The sequence below is a fragment of the Cavia porcellus genome, unplaced genomic scaffold, assembly GCF_034190915.1.
Source record: "Cavia porcellus strain 051 isolate PalLab524CR breed Dunkin Hartley unplaced genomic scaffold, mCavPor4.1 scaffold_1, whole genome shotgun sequence".
NCBI classification, from domain to species: Eukaryota; Metazoa; Chordata; class Mammalia; order Rodentia; family Caviidae; genus Cavia; species Cavia porcellus.
In genome coordinates, this window is record NW_026947484.1 from 205,372,519 (window position 1) to 205,399,297 (window position 26,779).

At 46.4% G+C, this 26,779-nt stretch overlaps 1 protein-coding gene across 13 annotated transcripts in view; it reads left to right on the forward strand.

Annotated features, from left to right (window-relative positions):
- Positions 1 to 26,779, forward strand: part of Cacna1b (calcium voltage-gated channel subunit alpha1 B) — a 204,901-nt gene that overhangs the window by 131,480 nt on the left and 46,642 nt on the right. For all 13 annotated transcript variants that reach the window (XM_063228637.1, XM_063228634.1, XM_063228692.1 and 10 more), the window contains 11 exons: positions 2,099 to 2,225; positions 4,328 to 4,457; positions 4,785 to 4,844; positions 6,141 to 6,247; positions 8,555 to 8,651; positions 10,152 to 10,312; positions 15,686 to 15,823; positions 16,017 to 16,218; positions 16,501 to 16,665; positions 16,992 to 17,102; positions 17,446 to 17,529. In XM_063228637.1, coding sequence (XP_063084707.1) covers positions 2,099 to 2,225; positions 4,328 to 4,457; positions 4,785 to 4,844; positions 6,141 to 6,247; positions 8,555 to 8,651; positions 10,152 to 10,312; positions 15,686 to 15,823; positions 16,017 to 16,218; positions 16,501 to 16,665; positions 16,992 to 17,102; positions 17,446 to 17,529 — 1,382 coding nt within the window. The remainder of the gene's footprint in view (positions 1 to 2,098; positions 2,226 to 4,327; positions 4,458 to 4,784; positions 4,845 to 6,140; positions 6,248 to 8,554; positions 8,652 to 10,151; positions 10,313 to 15,685; positions 15,824 to 16,016; positions 16,219 to 16,500; positions 16,666 to 16,991; positions 17,103 to 17,445; positions 17,530 to 26,779) is intronic.

Sequence of the window (26,779 nt, forward strand, 5' to 3'; positions counted from 1 at the left end):
TTCTATCCAGCCATGGGCCTCTGAGCAGCAGAATTCTTCACTGAGTGTGGGTTGCTTCTTCCAAGTTGATATACTCTTGGGTTGGTTTTATTGTTATTGGAGAGGAGTCTGAGAAGGTACAGTTTTAAAATAATAAATATTTATTACTGTACAATGGGCTCATTGTAGAAATGTTTTTTAAAAGTTAAAACTTAGTGAAAAAATCCTAATTGCTGTCAGAAACCTACTGTAGGCCCTCACACTGCAGCGTGGTGTGGCTTCTTGCTGTAGGCTCATTTACACTGGGCTGTGTTCCTTCTTTTCTAACTGCAATGCCATTCACCTTTTCATGTGTGCTTTAAACTCTTTTAGGTGTTTTTGCTATCACTGTATGGTGCTTCATGTAAATACTGAATATTTTACTTAGTTGGTCTATAATAGCATGTTTTTAGTTTTTAACAGTAACATAATTTTTATAAGTTGGATGTGGTGGCACACACTTGTAAAAATCCAGCAATCTTTGAGGCTGACACAGGAGAATTACATGTTTCAGCCCAGCCTGGGCAAGTTAGTGAGACCCTATCTCAAAAAAAAAGTGTAGTTTTTAAAGGGCTTGGAGGTGTAGCTCAATGCAGAGTCTGCAGGTTCAATTCCCAGTACAGGGGGAGAGGGAGCTTAAAGCAAAGACTTTGTGTCTACTGATTTTCGTATACATACTTGATTTACTTCAGAGATTCTGTTTTATGAATAGAATTTTGTAGGTTTCAAAAAAGTTTTGCCTATAACTTTCTCAGATAGATTTTATATTTTCAGCACGGAGATTTGATAGTACTGTACTTGTTTCAAAAGAAGTTGCTTCAGAGTGCTTGTAGGCAGGCTGTCTTCACTTCGGAGCTGACGGCTGTGTGCGATTGCTGTAGCTGTTTCCTGTGTTCTCATATTCAGCTCAGGCTTCCCAGCCCAGCTGTTGTTTGCAGGCCTCAGGAGTGGTCACTGGTGGGGTGAGGGGTGGGAGTTGGAGACTCGGTCTTCACAGTAAGTTTTGGGGCTAAGCATCTTCATTTGTGTTGCTCTTCCTTTAAATTTGAATTTTTATTAGTACATGTTTTCAATACATAATAATTGTGTGTAGTGGGGATTTGATGCATGCAGACACCACATCTTGGTCATGTTTCCCCCGCCCCGTCCTCCTTTCCCAGGGCCCCTGGTGTCTCCCTCCTTGTTTCCTAACATAGTCTTTGTAGTGTTCTTTAAATTGTTTTTAGATTATATTTTGGGTCTCTCACATTAGGTACCATGTGATATTTAACCTTTTGTGACTTATTTGTGTTATTTAACATCCTCTTTGCTTTTATCTTCTTTAAAGAAGTTAAAATGAGAGGGCAATAGGAGGTAAATGAGGTTGCTACACTGTCTTCCTTGGTGCCCTCAGGTGTCAGGAACTCTGTCATCCTTGAGAACTGAAATGCATATTAGCATAGTTAAAAACTAAGACATAAGAGGATTCTACAATTTACCTAAAAAGGAAAAAAGCTCAGAGCTATTTTGACCCAGGAAATTTGGTTTTCAGGAGCAAAGCAGTGAGTACAGGGATGAGAAAACACAGGAGCAACCAGGAGGAGTAGTGAAAACTGGAAGCGCCAGCCGCAGGGCAAGGGCAGCAGGCAGGGGCTGGGGGCCTCCCTGGGTCCGGCAGGAGGGCCTCTGGGCCATGGCAGGCTAGACAGAGGGCTCAGGAGCACCTGTGTTTCTGTGAGCCCCGTCAGCTCCTGCTCTGCCTTCCTGCTGGTCCAAGGCCACGGGGTGCAGGGAAGGACCCCTCAGGCTCTGATGTGCTCAGCACTCACGGAGGCACAGCATCCACACTGAGGGTGTTGTGCCCAGCCAGTGCCTCTTCCCTGTCTACCCAACAGTGTGGGAGGTGAGGAAGTGCCCGTAGGGTGTCTGTGGCAGGTGGCACTCTGTCTCTGTGCTGGCTGCTTCAGTTGTGTTTTGCCTGGATGAAATTGTGTTCTTAGCCACACACTTTTCCTTGGGTGGCCAGCCTCACTTGTGTGTGGCACTTACTTGGGCTTTATGGGTGCTACACTCCTAACTTGGAGGCCATGTGTCCTTGTAGGTGGTAACGTGGACCTGGAAAGCCAAGCAGAGGGGAAGAAGGAAGTGGAAGCTGATGATGTGCTGAGGAGTGGCCCCCGGCCCATTGTCCCGTACAGCTCCATGTTCTGTCTAAGCCCCACTAACCTGTGAGTCTCCACACCCACCCTCGCTTCTGCTTGCCCTGTCTCTTCACTTGCTGGACCCACATGAACATCACAGCCAGCACACATGGATATTCAGCCTGCAGGGATGGACTCTACACACTGTGTTCACCAAACTTCTCTGACCACCCAGCAGACACTTCCCATCACCTCCTCCTTAGGACATGGACACAACGGTATAGGGAGTTGTCTGTGGGGGATTTGGGCTCAGAACCACACACTCTCCAGAGCCTGTGCCCCTCCAGAACTCCATTACACACAGGGCCCATTTGTCCCTGTCATACTTAAGTCCTTCCTCCAGCTACCTCTCTGTCACACTGTTGTCCGTGTGTGCATGTGTGCATATTGCATGGTCACAGGTCAGTCTTGGGTTCTCTCTTTTTGTCACAGTTTGTCATCCACTCATCACTCCAGTGCTTTCATGAATCCATTTGACATGTATGTGCAAACAGCATTCTAGGTGCTGGTAATATACAGTGGTGACCAGGACAGGCAAGAAGACATGTCCTGCAAAGCCTGTGGGAGGGCGAGCTAGTGATATAGAAAAAGAAGCAAGGCAATTTAAGACACATAAAATGTCAGCAGTGAGTGCTAGGAAGAAACAGTGAGTGGAAGTGGATATGCGGGCTGTTGAGGGCTAACGTGAGACAGGTCAGAAAGGCAGTAGAGCCACGCCTTGGAGAGGGGCTGGAGAGCACTCTGGGGAGAAGTGCTAGAAAAATGAGGCCACAGGGGCTGGAGGTTTAGCTCAGCGGCATAAGCACCTGCCTTGCAAGCAGGCGGTCGTGAGTTCAATCCTCAGTACCGATAAAAAAATGAAAAAGACCAAAAAAAAAAAAAAACCAAAAAAACAAAAAAAAAGAAAAATGAGGCCACAGGTAACACCTGAGGGAGGAGGAGAGAGGGTCAGGGGATAGCGAGAGACCCTTGCTGATCTATCCTCCCCTCTTGCCTTCCATCCTGCTCCTTCCCTTCTTGCATTCATCCACATACACTTATTGGCAGCTAATCCTGCTATGCCAGGGAGTTGGAGTAAAATGGTACAGACTGAGTGTGCTGGGGAAGTGAAGGGATAACCATCAGGTATGGATAGCGCCAAGGAGAAATGAGCATTCCTTATAGAACAGTGCTGAGCTGGAAAGCCAGAGAAAAGCAGCCACTAGGTGTCCTGTGGAGGACCTCAGTGGTCACTGAGGAGAATGGAGGAGCATGGGAGGGATGCACAGTGAGAGCCCACTGACTGGGAGAGAGGAGCCCACTCTGTAGGTGGTCAAGAAAGAGATGTGCAGATTAACCTGGTAGTCCTTGCAGAGAGGTTGATGTAGAGGTGAGGAGCAGAAGCAGGAGAAGCTGGTGGCAGGCAGGAGAGATGAACTGGCCCTCCGCTGGTCCATGGCTGCTGCTTCTTGCCCACCATTTTGAGACTGGCTTTGCTGACCTGGCCACCGTCTGTTGCCATGTGGTAGCATTTGTCAGCTCTGTATTTTGACACTGCTCACTGGTGTTCTGTCTGCTGGTGTGGAGCTCTCTGAGGCTAGGCACTTGTCTATTCTGGGCACTGCTGTGCCCTCAGTGTCCAGCAGATGCCCAGAGTGTTGAACAAACCAGTGAATGTCAGCAGGTGACTGAGCAGAAGGTGAGCGTGTGGCAGTGTGTTCTCACTCAGCCTGGGAACATGTGCCCAGTGCAGGCACCAGACACTATTCTGAGGGTGAGGGTGGCCTGCCCTTCTGCAAGGGCTGGTGCTTCCTCCTCTCTGATCCAACCCTCCACCTGCTGCAGCACACCTGCTCTGTATTGAGCCAGATGGGCAGTGGTATCACCTGGGGCCATGTACAGTAGGTAAAGGGTGGCTGCAGTTATCCTTCATTCACAGAAGGGCAGCCTGAGAGCTGTCATTTGCTGACCCTGACTTTAGGGTACCACCTCAAGAACCTGTCATAACCAGTCACTTGGCCACTGTCTGCTGACCTCAGGGACACTTGGCACAGCCCTCTATCATGCCATACTGAGAATCCTTTCTCTAGGAGAGGGTGGCATGTGTTCCAGCTCGTGGGCCCAGTGGCAACACTGTGTTGTCCTCACAGGCTCCGTCGCTTCTGCCATTACATTGTCACCATGCGATACTTCGAGATGGTCATCCTTGTGGTCATTGCCCTGAGCAGCATTGCCTTGGCTGCTGAGGACCCTGTGCGGACGGACTCATCGAGGAACAATGTGAGTGGCTCTGAGGGCTGAGCCTGCCACCACGCTATAGGGCTGCATGGGGCACATTCCCAGGGCTTCAGGGCTGGCATGTTACCTTGGGCTCCTGTATCCTCACCTGAAACCCCACTTACCTATCTGTGTCCTCCCTCCAGGGGTGTGGGTGAGAGTCAGGGTTGCCACTGGAGGGGCCTGGTCCCCAAGGGACACCTGTGTTAGCATGCCCTCAGATAGCTGATGGTCATCTGTGCAGAGGTCTAGGGGAAATCTGGAGCCCCAGAATGGTTCTGGCTCTGCTTCTGGCCCAGCTGTGGAGAGTAACCCTCCGTTTGGTTCCAGGCTCTGAAGTACATGGATTACATCTTCACAGGTGTCTTCACTTTTGAGATGGTGATAAAGGTGAGCCATGTCCCCAAGGACTGTGCAGGATTTGGGGGAGTGGACAGATGGGACTGTGCACAGTGGTGCTGTGGGTCTGCTGTGTGTCATGATGTATTTTGAGATGTATCACTGAGGGACCTCTGGCTGTATACTGCCCTTTGGGCACTCCCAGTGGGACCTGGTCTTACTGCTTGGCTCATGGGCATGTGTGGGCTCACCAACTCTCCAGGGTCCCCTAGTGCACCTAGAGGAGGGCCTCTGTGACCTTGCTGAGAGGCAAGGAGACCTAGTAGTGTGAGGTGGCTGGAGGGTTGTGGGGAGTGCAGACCACAAGCCAAATTTCAGTGGATTGTGTTTGGTGACACTTTGAGTCTACCATGCCACTGCAGCCTTCATTTTCCCTCACACAGTGACCTTTATCCACATCTGATGGGGTAGCTCTTGTGTGTGCTTGCATAAGTGTGCATTCCCTGCAGGTGGACATGCACATGTATATGTACCTTCAGAACTTCAGTGCAGTTTGAGGTGTAAGGTCCCTGTGTGTGTGCACGCACAGGTTTGATTTTTATGTATGGGCCCTTGGAAGGGGTGTATGAACATATTACCCTACTGTTTCCTATACAGTAAAATCTGCTGGAGAGTGACTGTCATTTCACAGATGAGACAGCTGAGGCACTTGCAAAAACATACTGTAAACCTACCATGGTTACATTCCTCTAATCCCTGCACTCTGAGAGACTGAAAAGGAAAATCTCAAGTTCCAGCCCAGCCTGGACAACTTAGTAATTAAGTAATTAATGAAACCCTGTCTCAGAATAAAAATAAAAAAGGGTCGGGGATGTAGCTCAGTGCAAAAGCCCTGGGTTCAATCCCCAGTATCAGGAAGAAAAAAAAAAAAAAAGAGGGAAAGAAAGCACAGTACTAGGAGTGACAGAGCCAGGATATGGGTAGAGATCTGTGAAATTCCAACCAGTTGTTCTTCCCATTGACCTGAGCTAACCCTCGGGTCTGGGCACAGTATGAGGTCCCTAAGGTCCAGTGTGTGCCTATTGCTCAGTGATGGAGAGGCAGATGGAGACAGAGACTTCACTGTCTTATTAGGGCTCCCGGGAGGTTGAGAATGTGGGAAGACTGTCGGAGTATTTGGATCAGAGGCCCCAGTAAGGCTGTTAGAGGGTATAGCCTGTCAGGGTGTGGGGAGGATTTTCAGAGCTGCACTGCTGCCCCAGATGTGCAGTGTACTCTGTGGCTGGGCTGACTCTGCCTCCCTCTCCTGGTATAGAAAGTACTGTACAGTGTGCTTTTCCCCTGCAGATGATTGATTTGGGGCTGCTGCTCCACCCTGGAGCCTATTTCCGGGACCTGTGGAACATTCTGGATTTCATTGTGGTCAGTGGAGCCCTAGTGGCTTTTGCCTTCTCGTAAGTAACCACATTTGCTTCAGAGCTGTGGTGGGGCTGGGTGGTTTGGAGGGGCAGGTCCCTGTCAGCCTCACTGGGTATTCTTTAGCTGTCCATGTGGCTCCTCCTCACCTGCCTGGGCTTGGCTGTGGGAGGTGATCGGGACCAAGTCCTGCCTATGCCCAACTCAGCCTGGGGTTTAGGACTAGGTAGGCTTTTTTCTTTTGTCTTTTGGGACCTGTGGGAGCAAGTTTACCTCTTTGGAGGCCAAGTACCAGGCTGAAGTTTTCTACTCTAGCCATAGCTGATGTATATCTTTCACTATAGGGGTATGGTTCCCTCTGATCCTGAGGTGCTTAGCCTGGCAGTGGCTGAGTCTGGGGGCTGTGTGGAGGGCGTGGCGCTCAGCTGGACCAGGAGTGGGGAGATGCAGGGGAAGCAATGAGTGAGACTGAGAGACTACGCCGACTCTAGTGGAGGCCAGATGCTGAGGGAAGGGTCTTCATCTTCCCTATCCCCACTCTGCCCTCCCACAACACTGACTCTGTTCTTTCTGTTTTCCTGTTGCTGGACTCTCGGTAGGAGCTTCATGGGGTAATGCATTCCCTCACTCCCACTGCCCGCAACATCACAGCACGCCCATGGTTCCATCACATTGTGCTTATCTACCTTCACCCACCTGGGCTGCATGCTGCCAGGAGCCATCCCCAGGCATCATTCCAGCCATTCCTGTGGGGCTGGGTGGGGGCTGGGGCAGGCTGGGGAGTTTGGCTGTGGTGAGGTTTCCATGAATCGGGTTGTCCTGAGAGTGAGCACGGGAGGCTGAGACCTTGGCTCATAGGACAAGGAGGGATCTGGGTGGGAGCATCTGACATGGCCATCTCCCAGGATCTTGGTCACCTTAAAGTGCTTTCCCATGCAGGTTGTCTCTGGAAATGCTGAAGCTTCCTTTCCTTCTTTTCCACACCGGTCCTTGTGACTCCTTGTGTCTCAAGGTGTCTTAAAAGCCTTCTTCTAATGATAGGAGGCAAGAACTTGGCTAGTGTCAGCAAGGGACCCATAAAATGTCAGGGTTTCAGTTAGGAGCAGGATTCAGTCCTGTGGCCTAAGCACAAGAGAAGGAAGCAGGCTTCAATCCCACAGTCTCCCCAAAGACTTGCCTCTTTCATCCTCGTGCACTGGGCCACTATGCAGTTTGGAGCAGTCCCCTGTGCCCTCTTCTAGAACACAGAGGAAGCAGGGTGGAAGGCATGGGGCTACTGCTTGGAGAGTGACAGTGGTGCCGGGTGATGGCAGTATCTGAGCCTGGTGTCTCAGGGGCAGCTTGATGTGGTTTGCAGTGGAGGGTGGAGGGAGGAGTGAGGGCTGAGCTCCCCTTTTCCTGAGAGAAAGGCCTGGAATGGGCAGTTCCTGTCACTCAGCACAGAGCTTTGCTGGTGCCTGAGGGAGTTGCTGGGGCAGGGCCATCATTCCACACAAACCAGGCTGGGTGTTTTGAGGAGTGGCCTCTGAGCAGCCTGGGCAGGGTCAGTACGTAGGGTGCTGCCCAGGCCTGAGTGCTCACTGTGGGGGTGAGCAGGGCTTGCTCAGTGGGGAGCTTCCTCCATAGCAGACCTGGCCCAGACAGACAATTCCTGGGTCTACTCATGCTATTGTGAGGGTCGCTGATCTGGGTCCTCTATTTCTGGGCTTCTGAGCCTAGTTCTGGTTCCTGAAATGTCTTTCTCCTGATTGCCTCTGTTGGTGTTTGCTCTTGTGTCTAAATGTGTCTAATTTTCTCTTTTCCTTACTCTGTTTCCTTGAACGTTTTTCCTTTTGGGCAGTTTCACATCACCCGGAGGAGGGCTCCTAAGGACAGGCAGATGGATTGTAGAGCAAGGCCAGACAAGCCTGTCCATGAGAAGTAGGGAAACACACTTCCTCTAACATCTGGAGCAGGCTCCAGCACTACAGGGCTTGCTCACAAACCTCTGGGCTCCAGGCACATGCTGGGGCTCTCAGTGTTCTTTGTTGCTGGAAGCTGCGTTGGACTAGGTGTCAGGGAGCCAAAGGCAGAAGGAAGTAGCTGCTGTGGGTCTGAGGGAATGGGCTCTTCCCACCCACTGAGCTGTCCCTGTGCACCATGCCTGCTGAACTGGTCTTGCCACCTGGCCCTTGTCCTCAGAAGTAAGGCCAAGTTCAGGTAGCCATGGAGAAATCTGAGCTGGGTCCTCTCTCCTGGAGTTTAGACAAAATCCACAGGGGCGTGTGAACCATATTTTGGGCTGGAAAGGAGCTAGGTACACCCTCATACCTTTCCTGTCTGCATCTGAGGCTTCTCTCTTCTAGAGGATCCAAAGGGAAAGACATCAACACCATCAAGTCCCTGAGAGTCCTGCGTGTCCTGAGGCCCCTGAAGACCATCAAACGGCTGCCTAAGTTAAAGGTAGGAGCCGGAGCTGTCCATGTGGTGCATGCGTGTATGTAAGCCTGTGTGGACATGTGCATGCTTATGTATGTGTGTTTACATATGTCTTCACCTACATGAGGAGTATGGGCTCGCTCAGCCCTGCACCCCTCAAGGAGAGCTTATTCTTAGCAGTCTCCTGTAGCCCCCATGAGGCCTGATGTTTTCTTTAGTGCTGCAGGACAAGGAAGGGCCTGCTGGAGGGATGAGATATAGGGAGGAAGTTGCTGACAGGGACCCCAGAAAGAGGCTGCTGGGCTGGGCTCTGGAGGTGAGCACAGCTGAAGTTCTGGGTGAAGGAAGAGTATAAACCCAGTCTTTATATTACTGAGCCTATGCTGTCTATCTTTTAACTCTTTCAGTCCTCCAGAACTTTGTGTTGTGGGCTCTCATTAACAGCTGGGCACAGAAGCCTCAGAGACACTGGGCCAAGTAGCAACCACAGTGATACTTGGTTATTGAACAGCTCCAAGCTTGAACTTTGAAAAAAAATCTGCTTGGTGTTTGCCATTTGCTTGATAGTTGAATCAAAAAATCTGACTTGAAAACACATATACGGGCTAAGAGTGAGTCATACTGTGTCTCACTGGAGACACAAAGAGGTGATGCCTCAGTCTGAACATCCCTGTTGCCCATACAGCACATGGTGCTTACGTTAGTGCATTAAAACCTCACAACTAAGGTATCACTGTACAGGAATAGAATTTGTTTAGAACTTGCATCTTGAAGGGTAGGTGGGAGGTGACCTGAGAAGGTGTCAGAGCCCCCAGGCCAGGCAAAATTTAGAGAAAGGGGCGGGTACCTGCCAGCCAGAGTCTGTGGAGATGTGGGTCGGAAGGAAGGGTCCGGGAGGAGAAGAACCTAAGAAAAATCCAGCAAGTGATGGTCACAGACAAGAGATGACTTAGCGCCCTAGAACATGCCGAGTCCTATTCTGTGGTCTTCTCTCTGGGCCACAACCTTGCTGCTTTGTCTTCAGCCTGGCCATCCCTACTGCTGAGGAGCAGGAGCAGGGCAAGGACAGGATGAGAGCGACCACATCTCTTGACAGGCTTGGCCCCTCCCCTGGCTTCTTTCTGTGGCCCGACTTCAGTTCTCCTGAGCATCCAGCCTCTTCTAGCACCTCCTGCTAATGCTATCAAGGGCAGGATGACCTCTTCATGAGAGAAAGATAGCCCGCATTTAACCCCGTGAAGGTGTTGGCAGTAGTGGGTTCCATGTTCCAGGGCCTCCAGTGCCCCAAGACGTCTGGGTCCCAGTGGTCCTGAGTTTCCCAGCTTATGGCTGCCTGCCCACTATTTCTGTTGGTCTGACCCACACCTGCTGGGCTTTGTCTCAGGGCCTCTACCATGCCCTCTAGGTAGCACTCATCCCCTCCGCCTTGTTACCCTACCCCATTTAGGGCACACTCTTCCCTCAAGACCCCTCCTTCCTTATGCCCTGCCCTTGCCTCATACAGCTCTGGTCTCCTGCCTGCAGGCTGTGTTTGACTGTGTGGTGAACTCTCTGAAGAATGTCCTGAACATCCTGATTGTTTACATGCTCTTCATGTTCATATTTGCCGTCATTGCAGTACAGCTCTTCAAAGGGAAGTTTTTCTACTGCACTGATGAATCTAAGGAACTGGAGAGGGATTGCAGGTAAACTGAGGCAGGGTGGGGTGCACTCAGTGCCAGGATGGAACTCCTAGTGTTCCTCAGGACCAAGTAGAACTGGTCACATGGCTTGGGAAACTGCGAAGTAGGGACACATAGGAGGGCCACTTGGGTAATGCTGGTAATGAAGAGGAGTCTCCAGCCTCACCTGGGTCCCCAGTATGTCTTCCTCCACATGGTCAGGGACCAACTCTGCTTTGAGGGGCTCCCTCAGCCTTGCCTGCAGACATCCAAGGATCTCACTGTAGCCAGCAGGGTATTGTGGCCCAAGGTTATCTCTAGCCAAATTCTAGCTAGAGATTTAACGTGGGCTACAGGATTGGAGGAATTTACCCAGTGACAGCTGGGGATGCTTTCACTGTCTGTGGGTTGCCTCAGATCTTCCTAGGCCCTTCCTACCCTCAGGAGAGACTAGAGTTGTCCCGTGGGAAGAAGCTGGCAAAATAAGCATCCTACCCAAGGCCAATCAAGCAGTTTCTCCTACCTCCACAGCACAGGTCTTTGTTGTCTCTGGCTATGTGAATATTACATAGGTTTTTGATCCACTCTGTAATAGGTAGATATGTGGGTGGTTCCCATGGTGGGGTTGTCCTGACCATTGTTACTGTGAGAATCCCACACGAGTAGCTGTCAGAGGAACATGTGTGGACATCTGGGAGGTCAGTCTAGGAGAAGTCCTGGGCTGTGTCTGTGTTTGCTGACGTTGCCAAACACTTGAGTGAAGTAATACCTCTCCAGCTTGGATAAGAGTTCTTTATTTTTTCTTGATGTCTCTTATTTGCCCATCAGCTTTTTTGGATATGGTTGTTTGACTTACACTTGTGAGATGACTAGTAAGGCTGTACCTCTTTTCCTGATGAATTAGCTTCTCAGATGCCCTTTCCTTGGAGGTGTCCATTCCAAATATTACCCATTTTCCTGTGTGGGTTGTTTGCCTCTACAGGATTTTACCTACATGAACTCCTACATGTAAAAACTTCCACGTAAATTTAGGATTGTGAATGTCGTTTCTTTCTTTATGGGGTGCTTTCTACTGTTTCAGTGGGATCTTTAAAGAACAGAATGTAAAGAACAGTGGTGTCTTTTAAAGAGCGAGATTTCAGCATAGTCCCACTCGCATTTTACAGTGGTACCTTGATTCATGAACTTAATTCATTCCAGAATTCTGGAAAAGAGGGCCAAGTTTGTGTTCATGCAGAAAAGATGGCCATGGTCATGTTTGTCACCCAATGCAGAGTTTGTAAACAAAAAAATTTTGTCAAATGCTTGTGACAACATTGTTCACAAACAAAAACATTTGTGAACCAGAGTATATTCTTCTGTCTGCTACTGTCTGTTCTACTTAAGAAATCTGTCCCAAGGTTAGGGCTGTTTTCTTTTGAAGTGCTGTTTCTGCCTCTCCTCTTAAGATCTAGTCTATTGAAGCCAATTTTATGTTGTATAAGCTATGGTAGAGATAAGTTTTCTGAAGATGTTCAGGTACCTAGCACAAGTTATTGGACAAAGTAATTCTGTCTTCACTGCAGTGGTATCGTGTGATGTTTTTAACAGTTTTATTGAGATATAATTCACATACTATACAACTTACTCATATAATCCTTTTAAAGTATACAGTTCCTTGGTTTCTTAGTATTCATATATAGATATCTACAAACATCACCATGGTCAATGTTAGAACGTTTTTATTACCTCAGAAAAACCAAAATCAAAACTAGAAGTATATCGAGAGAGAGAGTGAGAGAGAGAAGAGAGCAAAAGGCAAAAGGACAGGGAAAGAGAGAAGGGAGGAGCCAGGGACAAGACTATACCCTTTCAGGTCATGCCCACAGTGATCTACCTCTTTCAAGCAGGCTAGGAGGAGTACATGCAGCTATGAACTCATCCACTGATGAGTATAGCACTCCTATGGTCAGTCACCTTCCAAAAGCCGCACCTCTGAATGCGTGAGACTTTTGAGTTCATTCTGCCCCTGGTCCCCAAGGGCTTATATGCATCTCATTATGCAAAATAAACTTAGTCCCTAAGAGTCACCAGTGTGTTAACAGTTCCAGTATTGCTGAAAAGTCCAAGTGTAAAGTGTCTTTTGAGATTCAAGGCAAATTCTTAGCTATGAGGCTTTGCATAAACCAGAAAAAAAGTTAAATTACATAAGATAAACACTCCCATTAAAAAGGGAAGAATAGAGGGCTATAATGAAACTAGATCAAAGCAAGAGTGAAAACCAGCCAGGAAAGCATTAAATCCTGTAATTCCATGTCTACCACTCAGGACAGTTCGTGGTGAGATGTCAGCTCCAGAGCGTTTGGGCAGCTGCCATTCCTGTAGTGTTGCAGCCCATGTGGCCTGTCTCCTAGTCTGTCTCTGCTTGCTCTTTTCCTGGTGAACGTTTCATATTCTTGGCATCTGTAATTTTTTGAAGTCTCCACTGCATCCTTCAGCTTCATTTCTACAGCTTTGCACATTGCCCTCTCAGGGTACATTGCCTGACCTCCAAGGCCTTCCTTTGAAATCTAAGTGGAAGTCTCTATGACCTTACAACTCTTATATTCTGTATGTCTGAAAAACCGTCACTACATGAATGCTTGCTGTAGCCCAGCCCTCTTCGCCCATGATTGGAGTGGTCTCTGAGTACATGAATGACCGAACTCGGGTAAACACTTGCCTAGGGAGTCCTAAATGAGCAGGACACTCTGGGATTCTGTTCTCAGTCTTTCAGAGGAATTTATTCTTTTTTACTCTTGTCTCTGGGATGCGTGGGGTCTGAACATTTCTAGAGGGATCCACAGGCATTATTTCTATTGTCCTGATGCAGAGTACTTGGCTTCTTTTCAATGCTGGTCTTTCAGCAGTCATGCTGTCATTGGCTCCAACTTTACATACACTTCCTTTTTGGCCAAGTTGCAAAATTTTTCACATCTTTTTACTCTGTTTTTGCTACTGATTCTTACTGGAGATCTGGCTAAAAGCAGCCAGCAGAACCCATGCCGTAATTTGAACATTGGACTGCCTTGAAATTTCCTGTACCAGATTAATTAGCCTACCACTTTTAAATTTAGTCTCACACAAAGTCTTAGGACATGGGAAAAACGTGGACAAATTATTTGTCAGTATGTAACACTCATGACCTCTACTACAATTTCTTTCTTTCTTTCTTTCTTTCTTTCTTTCTTTCTTTCTTTTTTGTCTTTTTCGTTTTTATCAGTACCAGGGATCGAACTCACGACTACCTGCTTGCAAGGCAGGCGCTTATGCTGCTGAGCTAAATCCCCAGCCCCTCTACTACAATTTCTAATAGAGGTCTTGTTTGAACCTGGTCTTTACTGCCTGCATTTCTATCAGTATTCTGATGTTTAGATCTTTGACCAGTATTGAGCACTACTTACAACTTTCTAGGGCTTTTCTAGCCTGCTTCTCCAAACTTTTCCAAACTTCTCCTGCAAACCAGTTTTAGAGGCTTCTGAACTACATCATCAAGTACAGTCACAGATATGACCCCACTCCTGACACCTATTTTCTGTAATAGTCACTCTTTCATATCACTGGGATGAAATACGTAACACCTACAGTTTAAGAAGAAAAGGTTTATTTTGGCTCATGGTGTTTTGTTTTGTTTTGAAATAGGGTCTTGCTCTGTAGTGCAGGCTGGCCTAGAACTCACTTTGTAGCCCAGGCTAGTCTCAGACTCGTGGTGATCCTCTTGGCTTAGCCTCCCGAGTGCCAGGCATTATAGGCATACCCCACCATACCCAGCTTGGCTCATGATTTGATTGACTGAGTGATTGATTGAGACAGGGTCTCACTACATAGTCCAGGCTGTCCTCAAACTCACTATGTAGCCCTGACTGGCCTCAAACTTTTAGCAATCCTCCTGCTTTAGCTTCCCGCATAGTGGGATTACAGGCATGTACAACCGAGCCTGGCTGTTGGCTTGTGATTTTCGTGGCTGGCTACAAGGCAGAAATGGCATGGACATGAAGAAGGAAAGCTGCTCAACCCATGGCAGCCAGGGAGAGGGAAGAGAGAAAGAGGAAAGAGAGGAGCCAGGGGCAGGAGTACACGCTTCCAGGTCATCCAGTGACCTGCCTTTTCTTTCTTTCTTTTTTTTTTCTAGACAAGATCTTACTGTGTAGTGCAGGCTGACCTTGAATTGACTATGTAGCCAAGCTGGCCTTGAACTAACAGTGATCCTGCCTCAGCCTCCTGAGTGCTGGGATTACAGGCATGCACTCTCATGCTCGGTCCATTCTGACTTTTCTGACTAGGCTATACTTCTTATCCACTGATGAAGCTAGCTGCCCGTGGTCGGTCACCTTCTAAAAGCTCCATGTCTGAAAACAAGACTTCTGGGGGACATTGCTGTCTAAACCCTAGTATGATTCTGTGATATGCTGCATTTTCCTTTTTTATTCACTTGTTGATGGATTTGTGATTTATTTCTACCTCTTGATTATTATGGATAATGCTGCTATAAATATTTCTGTACAAGTTTTTGTATAGACTTACATTTTCCTTTCTTTAGGGTATTCTGTACACTTACGAGTGGAATTGATAGGTGATATGGAAGCTGTATTTAATTGTCTGAGGAAATGCCAGATTGTTTCCTAAGTGACTGAACTATTTTGTATTCTCATCATGTATGAGGGTTTTCATTTCTTTATATCCTTGCCAACAATCATTCTTATTTGGTTACATTCATTCTAATAGGAGTGACGTGATATCTCAATGTGATTTTGATTTGCTTTTCTCCAATGACTGATGATGCGGAGGATCTTTTCATGTGCTAGTTGACCCTTCTTATGTCGTCTTTGGAGAAATCTTTATTCAGATCCTTGACCCATTGTTTAAATTGGGTTGTATTTTTATTGATTGTAATAGTATTTTGTGTATTATAGACAAAGTATCTTGTCTGATGTGACTAACATGTGGTTTGTTGTTTTTTACTTTCCCAATGGTATCCTTCAAAACACAAAATGTTAAATTTTACTGGAGGTCATTCTATGTGATTTCTTTTGTTTTAGCTCATGATTCTTTTTCCATATCTAAAAATCCATTTCCAAATATGGGACCATGAAGATTTGCTCCGATGTTTCCTTCCAAACGTATTGTAGTTTTAGCAGTAGTATCTAGGTTTTGAGCCATTTTGTATTACTCTGTACACATGGAGTGAAGTTGGAGTTCAAACTTGTGCTTGTGCATCAAAATGCGTGGAAATCCAGGTGTCCCATCACCTACTGAGGAGGCCATTCTTTCCACATGGGATGGTCTTGGTACTGTTTTTCAAGTGAGTTGACCAAAAACATATAGGTTTATTTGGATCCTTCATCTTTAACCTCTCTTCCCTTGTGTTTCTATTCTCAGGGGTCAGTATTTGGATTATGAAAAGGAGGAAGTGGAAGCACAACCAAGGCAATGGAAGAAATATGACTTCCACTATGACAATGTGCTCTGGGCCCTGCTGACACTGTTCACGGTGTCTACAGGAGAAGGGTGGCCTATGTGAGTGCTCCCAGCTTAGGGCAGCTGGTTGGCAGAGAGGAAGCTGAGGCAGGCACTTGTGAACTCAGCTCACCCCCTCTAACCCTAACACCCCCACCCTCATCACTGGTCTGCACCACACCCGAACTGTCCCTGTAGTACAGGTTCTCATCTCCTGGGAAGCTCTCTTGATGTCTGCTGTCCCCTTGGCCAGGGTGCTGAAACACTCCGTGGACGCCACCTATGAGGAACAGGGTCCCAGCCCCGGGTTTCGCATGGAACTCTCCATCTTCTATGTGGTCTACTTTGTGGTCTTCCCCTTTTTCTTCGTCAACATCTTCGTGGCATTGATTATCATCACCTTCCAGGAGCAGGGAGACAAGGTGATGTCCGAATGCAGCCTGGAGAAGAACGAGGTAGGTGGATGCTCTGTGCACTCAGTGATGGGCAGTGTGGGCAGACCCATCTTCTGTACGTGCCATACTCGTGGCCAGCACAGGCAGGGCCACCATCCTGCTGCAGAAGGTGGCTGCTTTTTGTCAGTGGGAGTCTGCTTGGAGGAGGCCTAGCCTGCCCCTGCTGCCTCTTCTCTTGTCTAGGCTCCCCATGGGGCACAGTGGGACAGCACTGGGTACAGGACAGTAGGGCCACAGGGCTGGGTGGCCCCTGAGTTTAAGGTGCTTTTTCTTCCTATGCAGAGGGCTTGCATTGACTTCGCCATCAGCGCCAAGCCCCTGACACGGTACATGCCTCAAAACAGACAGTCATTCCAGTATAAGACGTGGACATTTGTAGTCTCTCCACCCTTCGAGTACTTCATCATGGCCATGATAGCTCTTAACACTGTGGTGCTGATGATGAAGGTATGTGGGCCATGATGGTGGGTGACCAGCTAGCACCTGTGAAGGTCAGGATCCCTGAGCTCTCTTTACACAGTGTTTTTGCTGCCAGCACATACCAGAGCTGAAGTTGCTTCGCATTCAGCCTATACAGGGAGCCCATGGAATCCCAATGCCTTTGTGGGCTGTGGGCTGAGACAGTGAGAAGATTCTGGGAAAACTAAGGGGGAAAGCAAAGAGGGGTGTCCCAGGCATGGGCAGGTGTGGGGTCTGTCTGCCCCCAGGAGGCATAGTGCTTCCCAGTGTCTGGGGTTACTGCACTCAGCCACTGACACTCATTCCCTGGGCAGTTCTACGATGCACCCTACGAGTATGAGCTGATGCTGAAATGCCTGAACATTGTGTTTACATCCATGTTCTCCATGGAATGCGTGCTGAAGATCATCGCCTTTGGGGTGCTGGTACGTGCCTTGACTTCCTTTTTGCCTGTCGGTGGCCTACATTTTGTGCCCCCTGTTTTGGATAACTTTTGGGAGCTCAAAGTTTGGATCTGGGAATTCTTTGAATCCTGAGAGCATGTGTGACACTGTGGGAACCCCAGAAAAGGGGCTGGCTGAGTCTTGCCCCAACATGGTCCTCAGTGACAGGCAGTGCTGGGACATGTATCTCTCAATTCTGCATCTTCCAGGCCAGAGGTGTCAGCTGTTTGTCCTTGGTCTTGTACTGTATCATCCTTGCCCTGTCTTGATCAAGGGGTACCACCCATACCAGTTAACAGCACTAACTGCTCTTCTTTTTCTCTAGAACTATTTCAGAGATGCCTGGAATGTCTTTGACTTTGTCACTGTGTTGGGAAGTATTACTGATATTTTAGTAACAGAGATTGCGGTGAGTAGCATTTCTTGCCTCCCTTCTGGGGACCCACAGTGGTTTCCTTGTAGAGAGTTTTCCCTTCAGTGCACCTTTAGGACAGATGGAGATGCGTCCCCAGAGGTGGAGCTTGGGGATGGGTGTTGCGTGGCACATGCTCTTCCTTGGATGAGAAAGTGGTTCCCAGAGATCTTTCAGGCTGGTAGTCTGAGAATCCTCTAGAGTTCTGTGGTAACAGCTGACCAAGGAAACAGCAGCCTTTAAATTTGTATTTGTCTAATGTATATATATTTAATAACTTAATTTCAAAAATACATTAAAGCCAGTACAGTATGAGGTTTGAGAGACAGGTAGATTGGTCTCTCTATCTATCTACCTATCTATCTAACCTCCCTACTTACCTATATCTTTCATCTGTCTATTTATCTAGAGATATTCATGACAGAGTATATCTGAAAATTGATCGATGCTAGGACATAAACTCACTTCAATAGATGTCAAAGAGTCTGAATTAAAATACTTTTTTTTTAGTGCATGACATTAAGTTGGAAACAAACAGCAGAAAATCTCATTTGTTTGCCTTAGTTTGAATTCTTTGGGAGCAGGTGCTGAGATGTATGTGTAGGTTACTTCTTAAGAAAAAACACCACTGGGGCCATAGCTGAGGAAGAGGAGGATGACTAGTAGTGCCTCATTTTGAGCCACATTCAGGGCTGGGTTTGGGTCATCGTCCAGGGAACCTCTGAGATGGGGTAGGTCACCTGTCAGGGCTGGCCCTGCAGGGAAAGGAAGCTATGGATTTTCTGTTGTTGCACTGCCCTGGGGCCTATGGGCTGCACCAGTAATCAGTCCTTTGATGCCTCCAGTTGCCTTGAGTGCACTGCATGCACACGTAACAAATGGAGGGGCCCTGTGTGTCGTCATCTAGGACCATGGTGTAGAGTACAGGCTCTTGTCTGGCCCTGCTCTGCTCTTCCACACCTCATGCTGGGTATGTTATATATTCTTCAAAAGATACTAGCCAGGTGCTCTGGAAGACAGATGCGCTCCCTGCCCTGTGGGTCCATGTGGAGCTGATATCATCCTTTTGTCTCTCCACCATTCCATCTACAGCCCCTCACCTGTGGTGAGCCTTCTCCTGCTCTGGTTGGCCTGATTAGGTGTCCGAGATCTGCTTGCCATTCTCTTGTCTGATTCTGACTGCTATGATAGTCCAGTCATGGTTAGGACTAGCCACAGGAGTTTCTGGAAAGGCCCTAGGGAGCCTCTTGGCTGCTAGACAGACTTCTTCCTGTCCCATTGTATAGTAGCAGCTTTGTCCTTCAAAATAGTCAGGTTCAGATATTCTGGTAGTAAGGAAAATCTTTGCGTTGCCTAGTGGTCATTTGGCTTGAGGATTTCCATTCCCAAGTGGCCATAGCTTTGGGTAGTCCCTGGTTGTGGCTTTACCTGGCCCTTTGAATGGGACCTGTAATGGCTGTGGTGAAGATAATTTTCTGGGGAGCTGGTGAGAGAGGCCACCCCTGCCTTCCAGTTTCATGCATTATATTGATTCGGCACTGTACTATCCCAGTGCTACCTGGATGTGGTTCACCTTGCAGTACAGCTCTTTAGCCTCCTGAGGTACATTGCCAGCCTAGCATTTTGTCTGTGCTTTGGATTCTGCTTCAGTGTTATATCTGAATGTCATGATGTTTTAGACACCAGTGGATCATCCTGTAACCCCTGACACCTTTGCTTGCCAGGAGTTGATATTATGTGGGATTCTATGTTGGTCAGTCTGAGGCTAACTTGCAGAGCTTTGAGGAGGCCAATGTGCCTAGGACACCCAGTTGAAGAAAATCACTGCCTTTTCCATGTAAAGGGTACTGTGATCAGTGTACCACTGGATGGCTGGTCATAGCTTCCTGGCACCGAGTAGAGGCATGCTGTGAGCAAGCATTCAGCATTGCCCAGGGCTAGGTCAGATTTGCTATGGAAGTCTTGGCCATCCCAGCCATTCCATTCATGGTTCTACTGTGTGCCTGTTGGGAATGGTGAAGATAGAGGCTGTCTGACATCTGTTGTTCAGTCATCCAATTCATTTTTTTCTTCTCTGTTCTTAGGAATTGAACCCAGGGCCTTCAGCACACTAGGCAAGCATTCTAGCTCTGGACTATATCCATAGCCCTCTGTATTTTTAAAAATTTGAGACAGAGTCTAGCTGTATAACCCAGGCTGACCTTGAACTTAATGATCCTCCTGCCTAAACATCCTAAGTAGCTGGGATTACAGTGCATACCACCATGTTGATCAACCAGCTCTTGGTTTTTAGTGACTCCGTAGCCATAGTCGCATTCTTGTAGGCATCTGTGTATAATGCAAAGGCTTGTATTCCATGCTCATTTCAAGGACTGTCTGTAATTTTCTTCCCCAAACACCATTCTTGCCTGTCCCTGGGACCAAACTTATCTAAGATCCTGGAACCTTTTGTAAGGCAGTTGTTTTGTTTAACGTACATAGTGGCTGACCAGAACACTGCCTCACCATTGTCTTTTAGGCTATCCCTGTGTGGAGCTTTGGTGAGGCCTGCACCAATTTATGAAGGCAATTCATCCCTGAGTCTCCCCCTCCTAATTCTAGTGAGCCCTTCATGGGACCATTGTCCCAGGGTGAGCCGGAGAACATTTGTATAATGGATGTAGAGGGGGGGATTGCCAAGGAATCTTCAGCTGTCAGTTGGTGGCCACCATTGACTTGAGTGGCGCCATGTCCTTCTCCCCACAGTGTCCCTGTGCTGTCACTCTAGGAACTAGTCAGCTGATGGTATATAGTAAGTCCTTCTATTAGGTTCATCTTTGTCTTCTGTAATCCCTTTCAGATATACCCAAAATGAGAGTATCAGCATTTTTGTTGCTAAGCATACCAGGTATCCTTGTCCTATTGATTGCCACTCAGAGGAGAATCTAGCCTCTGAGTCATCCCCAGGGGCCCCATCCTTAAAGTCTGCTTCTAAGGGGTCAAGTGTCTTGGGGTCAGAACCTGTGACCCACATGTAACCTAATAGGAAATGTTACCAATAATATCTGGAACCTTGGATGAGGAAAGGAGTCAGTGTCATGCAGCTATATGGCATACTTTTGGTCTAGGAAGGTATGAGACAGGCTTGTGACTATGTAAAGGTATGAGGAAAAAACAATAGGATGTTTTGAACAGATTCAGCCAATACATTTGAAAACTTAAAGAAGTAGATAAATTACTAGAAAAGTATAAAGTCAAATATGGCAGGAGAGATGAAAACCTTGGATGTTTATTTACAGTATTAAAGGAATTGAATCCAATAATCTTCCTACAAAGAAAACACCTTAGTGTTATGGTCTTTCATACTATGTCTGTACCTAAACTACAAAGATGGACCATTCCAATATTAAACAGTTTTTTTTGGGAGAACAGAAAAAATAATGAACATTAATTTACTGATACTGATACTTTGTTGTATATTTACTTAATTTTATTTTGAGACATAGACTTGCTGTGTTGGCCAAGGCTGGGATAAAACTCCTGAGCTCAAGTGATCCTCTTGCCTTAGTACCCCAAGTGGCTAGGACTGCCGGCAAGTACCACTGTGCCTCGCTGCCTGCTAATCTTAACAGCAAAATTTTGAAAAAAGGATATGAGTGAGGAAGATCATAATCCACACATGCTAGCTAATAATGGAAAATCCTAAACAATATATAAGCAAACCAAATACAATAGGATACAGAAAAGAAAATGTAAGTCAGGCTTCTTCCAGAGATGCAAAGCCCAACTCAAGAAATCAGTCCCTATAATTTACCATTGGTAGCTCACAGGACACCATTAGTGTGATTGTCTCATGGATGCAGAAGACATAGAATAAAATTGAAAATTTTAATGGTAAAAATTATTAGCAATTAAGAGTTATTTATTAGATAAGGAGTATCAAGAGATCCTGTACATATATTATATAATAACAAAATTTAGAATGAAATCCTTTTAAAATCAGAAAAGGCAATGATGCCTCTTACCACTTCTTTTCAGTGTTGAACTTCTGATCCCAGCCAGTTCAGTAGGTTGAATTCGGGTCCTCGAATCAGGTGTTTTTGCCTATTTTGTTCAATGCCTAATGCTTGGAAGCATTAAGTAAATACTTAATGAATAGGACTAAATAAGTAAATAAATGAAATAGGTAACTAGTAGAAAGAGAATAAGCAAAACTGTCATCATAAGCAGATGCTATTATTATCTATGGGTGATGATAGTTCTAGAATAGTTCTAAAACTATTTTGAGTGTTTAGCAAGGTTGCCGAATATAAGATTATATATAATATAAGTAATTCAAATGTATTTCTTTAAAATATCACTAATTCTGATAATAAAAACCACAAAATATATGTGCAAGATCTTTGTGTAGAAAATTTTTTAACTTTATTGAAACATTAAAATAGATGGTATCATGTATTAATTATGGTCAGTTTCATAGGATTATTGATTTCCTATAAATTTACTGATTTATGATTCAGTGCAGATTCAGTGAAAATACTAGTGTTTTTATTTTCTTTGGGATTTCACAAGCTGCTGTGTATGAAAAACAGCAATGGCCCCCAAGCAGTCAAGACACTTAAGATAAACAGGTGAGGCTGAGGTGAACTGGGAGGGATCTGCTTCAGCCAGTGATGAGACTTATTATAAAGCTAGAATGTAAAGACCTTGTGGCACTGGCTCTGAGATAAGCAACAGAAAGAATCAGGAGCCTAGAATCAAAGGTGAGAAACTGCAGAATTCAGATATAAGTGCCAGGTAGAGCAGTGAGGGGAGCAGATGTGACTGTGAAAGACTAGGCAAGAATAATAGCAAACCTTATAGCCTGAGTGTTTGGAAAAAACCAGATTGCTATGAATTACTTTTTTTTGTTGGTACCAGGGATCGAACTCACGACTTTGCACTTGCCAGGCAGGCGCTTATGCTGCCGAGCTAAATTACCGGCCCCTAATTGCTGTGAATTAATTGGGAGGAAAAATGTCAGGTTTCCAGAGGAATTGTACAGTAGGAAGTTGGACAGATTTGCCTGGAGTTTGGAGCAGATTCAGGCCAGTGACAAAATTGGGAATTATTAGCTTATGAAATGATGTCAGGTCCATAAGACTGGGTGAGGTCAGTAGAAAGTGAGTGACTGAGCTCTGGAATACTCCAGCATTTATTGGCTCAGGAGAAGAGCAGGACCTGGTTAAAGAGTTGAGGCAAGTGTGCCAGGAGAGGGCAAAGAAAATTTCCAAACAACTAGCAAAAGTTAATGTCTAAAATGAGCAAGGTCCTCTGTGAGTTTGTAATAAAAACAAAAACAGACCCATGGAAAAATGAGCAGAAGATACAATTGTTTAGACATTTTATGGAACACAAAATATAAATGACCAGTAAACACAGGAAGATGTTTGACCTTGTTTGTATTCAGAAAAATACAGACTGAAGTGACACTGAGATGCCATTCACACCTGCTGGTTTGTCAGACATTGGATATTCTAACAATAGCAACTATTGACAAAGATGTGGAGATCCAGAACTTGCCCACATGGCTGGTGGGGGTACCGACTGGTATGACTGGTCTCTGTGGAAAAGGTAACAGTTCCTAAAAAGTTGGTGGTATACACACTTGCACCTCCACATCTTCCCACAGGTGGTTGTGGCAGCATAGTTCGTAGCAACTGATACTGACATGCCTGAGCACCCAACAGCTTAAGTATGTCAGCTGATGAGGTATCTAGATATTACTTTGAGAGCAGTAGGCATGTATGTCAATGGCATCCACACCTGTAACATGCCTCTCAGAAGTCTGCTAACTGCCAACCCTGAATTTGCACAGGCTGTCATTACAGAGGCTAATAACAAGTTGGCAATAATGCATTCTAAAGATTATGGTAGGTCTGGGGATTAAGCTTAGCGGCATAAGCACCTGCCTGGTGAGCACAAAGTCCTGAGTTCAATCCCTGGTACAAAAAACAAAAAAGAAAGAAAGAAAGAAAAAGGAATAAAAGATTATGGTACAATGGTAAGGATATGCAGTTATTGACACGAATTAGGGATGGCTACTACATCCAGAAAACAAGGAGCAAAAATGAAAACTTCAGAAGGGATGCTTTATTCTGATTTTTGGGCTGAGTGATGAATGTATGGATATTTATTTTTCTTTAACATATATGCACATATTATTTTATGTGATATTTTGTGATTTTAGATAGTTAATGAGATGAGTATTCTAGGCAGGGAAAAAACCCCTAAACCTGTCATTTAAAAACCAAGAACTGGACATGGTGGCATATGCCTCTGACTTAAGCTTTCTGGGAGGCTGTCAGGAGAATCTAAAATTTGAGCCCAGCCTGGGTAATTTGCCAACCTTTGAGGCCTGTCTTAAAAAAAAAGTGCCAAGGCTCTGGGTCTCAGTTTGCACACATATACACCCCCTCCAAAACAAAACAAACTAAAAAAGAGAGCAAGACGGTTTTGTTACACCAGCTCTTCATGCTGTGGCATTTCCCAGGTGGTTTCCACTTCACTGGGTGTGCATCTCACCCAGAAATACTAGGCCTATTGTGGTTTCCAAGGAGCAGGCTGGCTGCATTTCTGGTACCTGTGGGACTTCTTTTTGAAAACAGGAATCTTTATCCATCCAGGTAAAGTGATAGAAATTTGTAAGAAGAGCTCTGGGGTTTCTGCAGGTGTTACCTCCATCCCTGGAGAGAGACCTCCAAAATCTTGCCTGCAGAGGGAGCATAAAGAGAGGGCTTTGGAAGGGAGTTGTGGGCTGACATCACAGACATGCAGAGCTGTATTCCCACAGAGGCCTTCTGCAGAGCAGGTAGTGGTAATAACCCAGTGGTTTTGTGAGGCCCAACTTCAAGCAAGCACTACTTGGCAAGGATAGTAGGAAGGAGAGCTGAGAAGTTGCCTGGTTTGCAAGCTCAGCTGTCCTTTGGCCACTATTTTGAGCTCAGGTCACCTTCCTCTTCAGCCTGAAGGAGAAAAGATGAAAAAAAAGCCATATGTGGATTGGTGATGTTTTGTTTGTGTGTTTGTTTTTCATTTGGAGCCACTTCATATGTTTACTTAGTGAATGCACTTTTTTTCTTTCGGCAAAAATATGAGTGTCAGTTTCCACCCCCAACTTGAAAAATCGAAATAGAGCAATAGTCTTAGCAAGGGTGCCTAGAGAGAGGGCTCCAAGCGTGTACAAAACTGACATTGATTTCTTTGCCTGGAAATAAAAAAAAAAAGTCTGTGAGTCATCTTTGGATTTGCATTACAAACAATGCAAATGGGTGCTGCTCTGCCTGCATAGCTTACAGATTTCAAAAATATGTTTTGATTTGATGCATTTCAAGACTAATATGCAGTTAACTAAAAATCCTAAAAGTTTCTAGTTAAATATTCAGAGTTTGAGTTTTTGCTTGTGTTGATGACTCATTTTCTCTTTTGTTTTCTGTTTTTGATTTACCTTAACCTACTGCTGACTCACGTCACCCAACCAACATACAATGCGAAAACTCATGTCTCCGTCTGTATGTTGCGCACCTGCTGCCCAAACCACCCTAATTTGTAAATAATACGCAAATACCCATCCATGAAAACATCACATATAGGAAACGGTTGGTTTCATGACTTTAAACAGTTCTTATGATTCCTTCCTCTGCCTGCTCTGCTTTACTTCTCTCATTTTCTGGGTTCCTGCCATTGCCCTTTGAGGCATGGCTGGATTCTGCTGCACCCACTCACCTCTAGCCTCTTGTGCACTCTCCCCAGCACCCAGGACCCAGTAGGGCTTCTGAGGGCCTCCCAGAAGCTGTCTGAATCTAGGACCAAGCCAGGGAGGGAAAGTAGGTGATTCTGCAGTGGTGGTGGTGGGGTAAGTTCCCAGGACAGATTTTCTTGCCTAGCCTGGCAGGAGGATACTGCTCTGGGTCCCTGCAATTCTGTGGTTTCTGTTGCAGATTTATCTCCTCTCTGCTGTTCCTATCTGTCCAACCAAGAAGGTTTGGCTTTGCCTCGTTGGCTGCTGAAGTGCCCTGTAGCAGGTGTCCTTCCTGAGCAAGTCCTTCTGCAGGGGTCAAGCCTGAAGTATAGGTTTGGACTCCATGATTCAGAAATGCTGTGAAGGGTTTGACTAGAAGCAGGTGCCCTGTACTAGTAGATAGCGGAATGCAGAGCTTCCAGCCATGTGTCACTAGCCTATAGAGTGCAGGTGCACCTGAGGCCCCCTGCCAGGTTTCAAGAATTTGGGGGCAAAAGTAAGGGTGTTTGGTACAACTTAGCCTCAGCTGTGGCTATCAAAATTCATCTCAAGGAGCAGATACTTGAGATACCTTTTATAGAGGCTGTAGGCTTGTCATGTAGGTTTTTATAACTGGAATGGAAAGCTTGAGTTTTGAAAGAACAGCATTAGATGCTGCAGAAGTATCCAGGTCATCAGCTCAAGCCATCTTTTCCCATCCTCCTTCTGGCACATATGACCAGCAGATGTGTGGCAAATGTGTATATGCACATTTTCTTTCCTTTTTTATCCATCAATCCCCACTAGAATGAAGGTAAGACAGCAACTTGCTTATGATCGCAGGATCTCCTCCAACATGGTGCATGGCCAGCAGTGTCCACAGGTCTAGCCCGAGTGCCCAGTTGACAATCAGGAGCAAGCCCCCACATCCTTGTGACTATAGCCAGAGACCGTGGTGGCCTTGGGTGCCAACTGCTGAACCTTGGGCGGGATGACCTTTGTAGGGCAGCAGCCTCCAGAGTTGGCACATATTGTAGTTCATGTCCTCAATTATCTCTTACTGCCTGGACATGAATGACCCTAGTGCCTGAGCATGTTTTTGGGTGAGGGTTAGGTGATGTCCGTCCACTTAAATGAGTCTTCCTTAAATAGAGTGATGTCTGACTGAAAGTGAGGTGGCAATAAGGACCAATTGGGCTTTGAATTGGGTGTAGCAGCTTCCTGTGCAGCAGAAACCACAGATCCTGGGAGGATATGGCAGGTTGCATCCACCTCTGAGAGGTTGACCAGGGCCAGAGGTGATGGTACATGGTGCACAGCCCTGTGCTTGCTGTTTCCTGCCATCCTGCATGTAAGTTACCCCGCCCATTACTGTGTGTGGGTGTCTGTAGCTATTGCCATCTGTCTTCACGGCACTCCAGGGTTGTCTGTCTGTTGCCAGGTAGCAGACCCTTTCCTGAATACCCAGCTAGGAGAAGGGGTGGCAACCTGTTCCCAACACAGGATGTT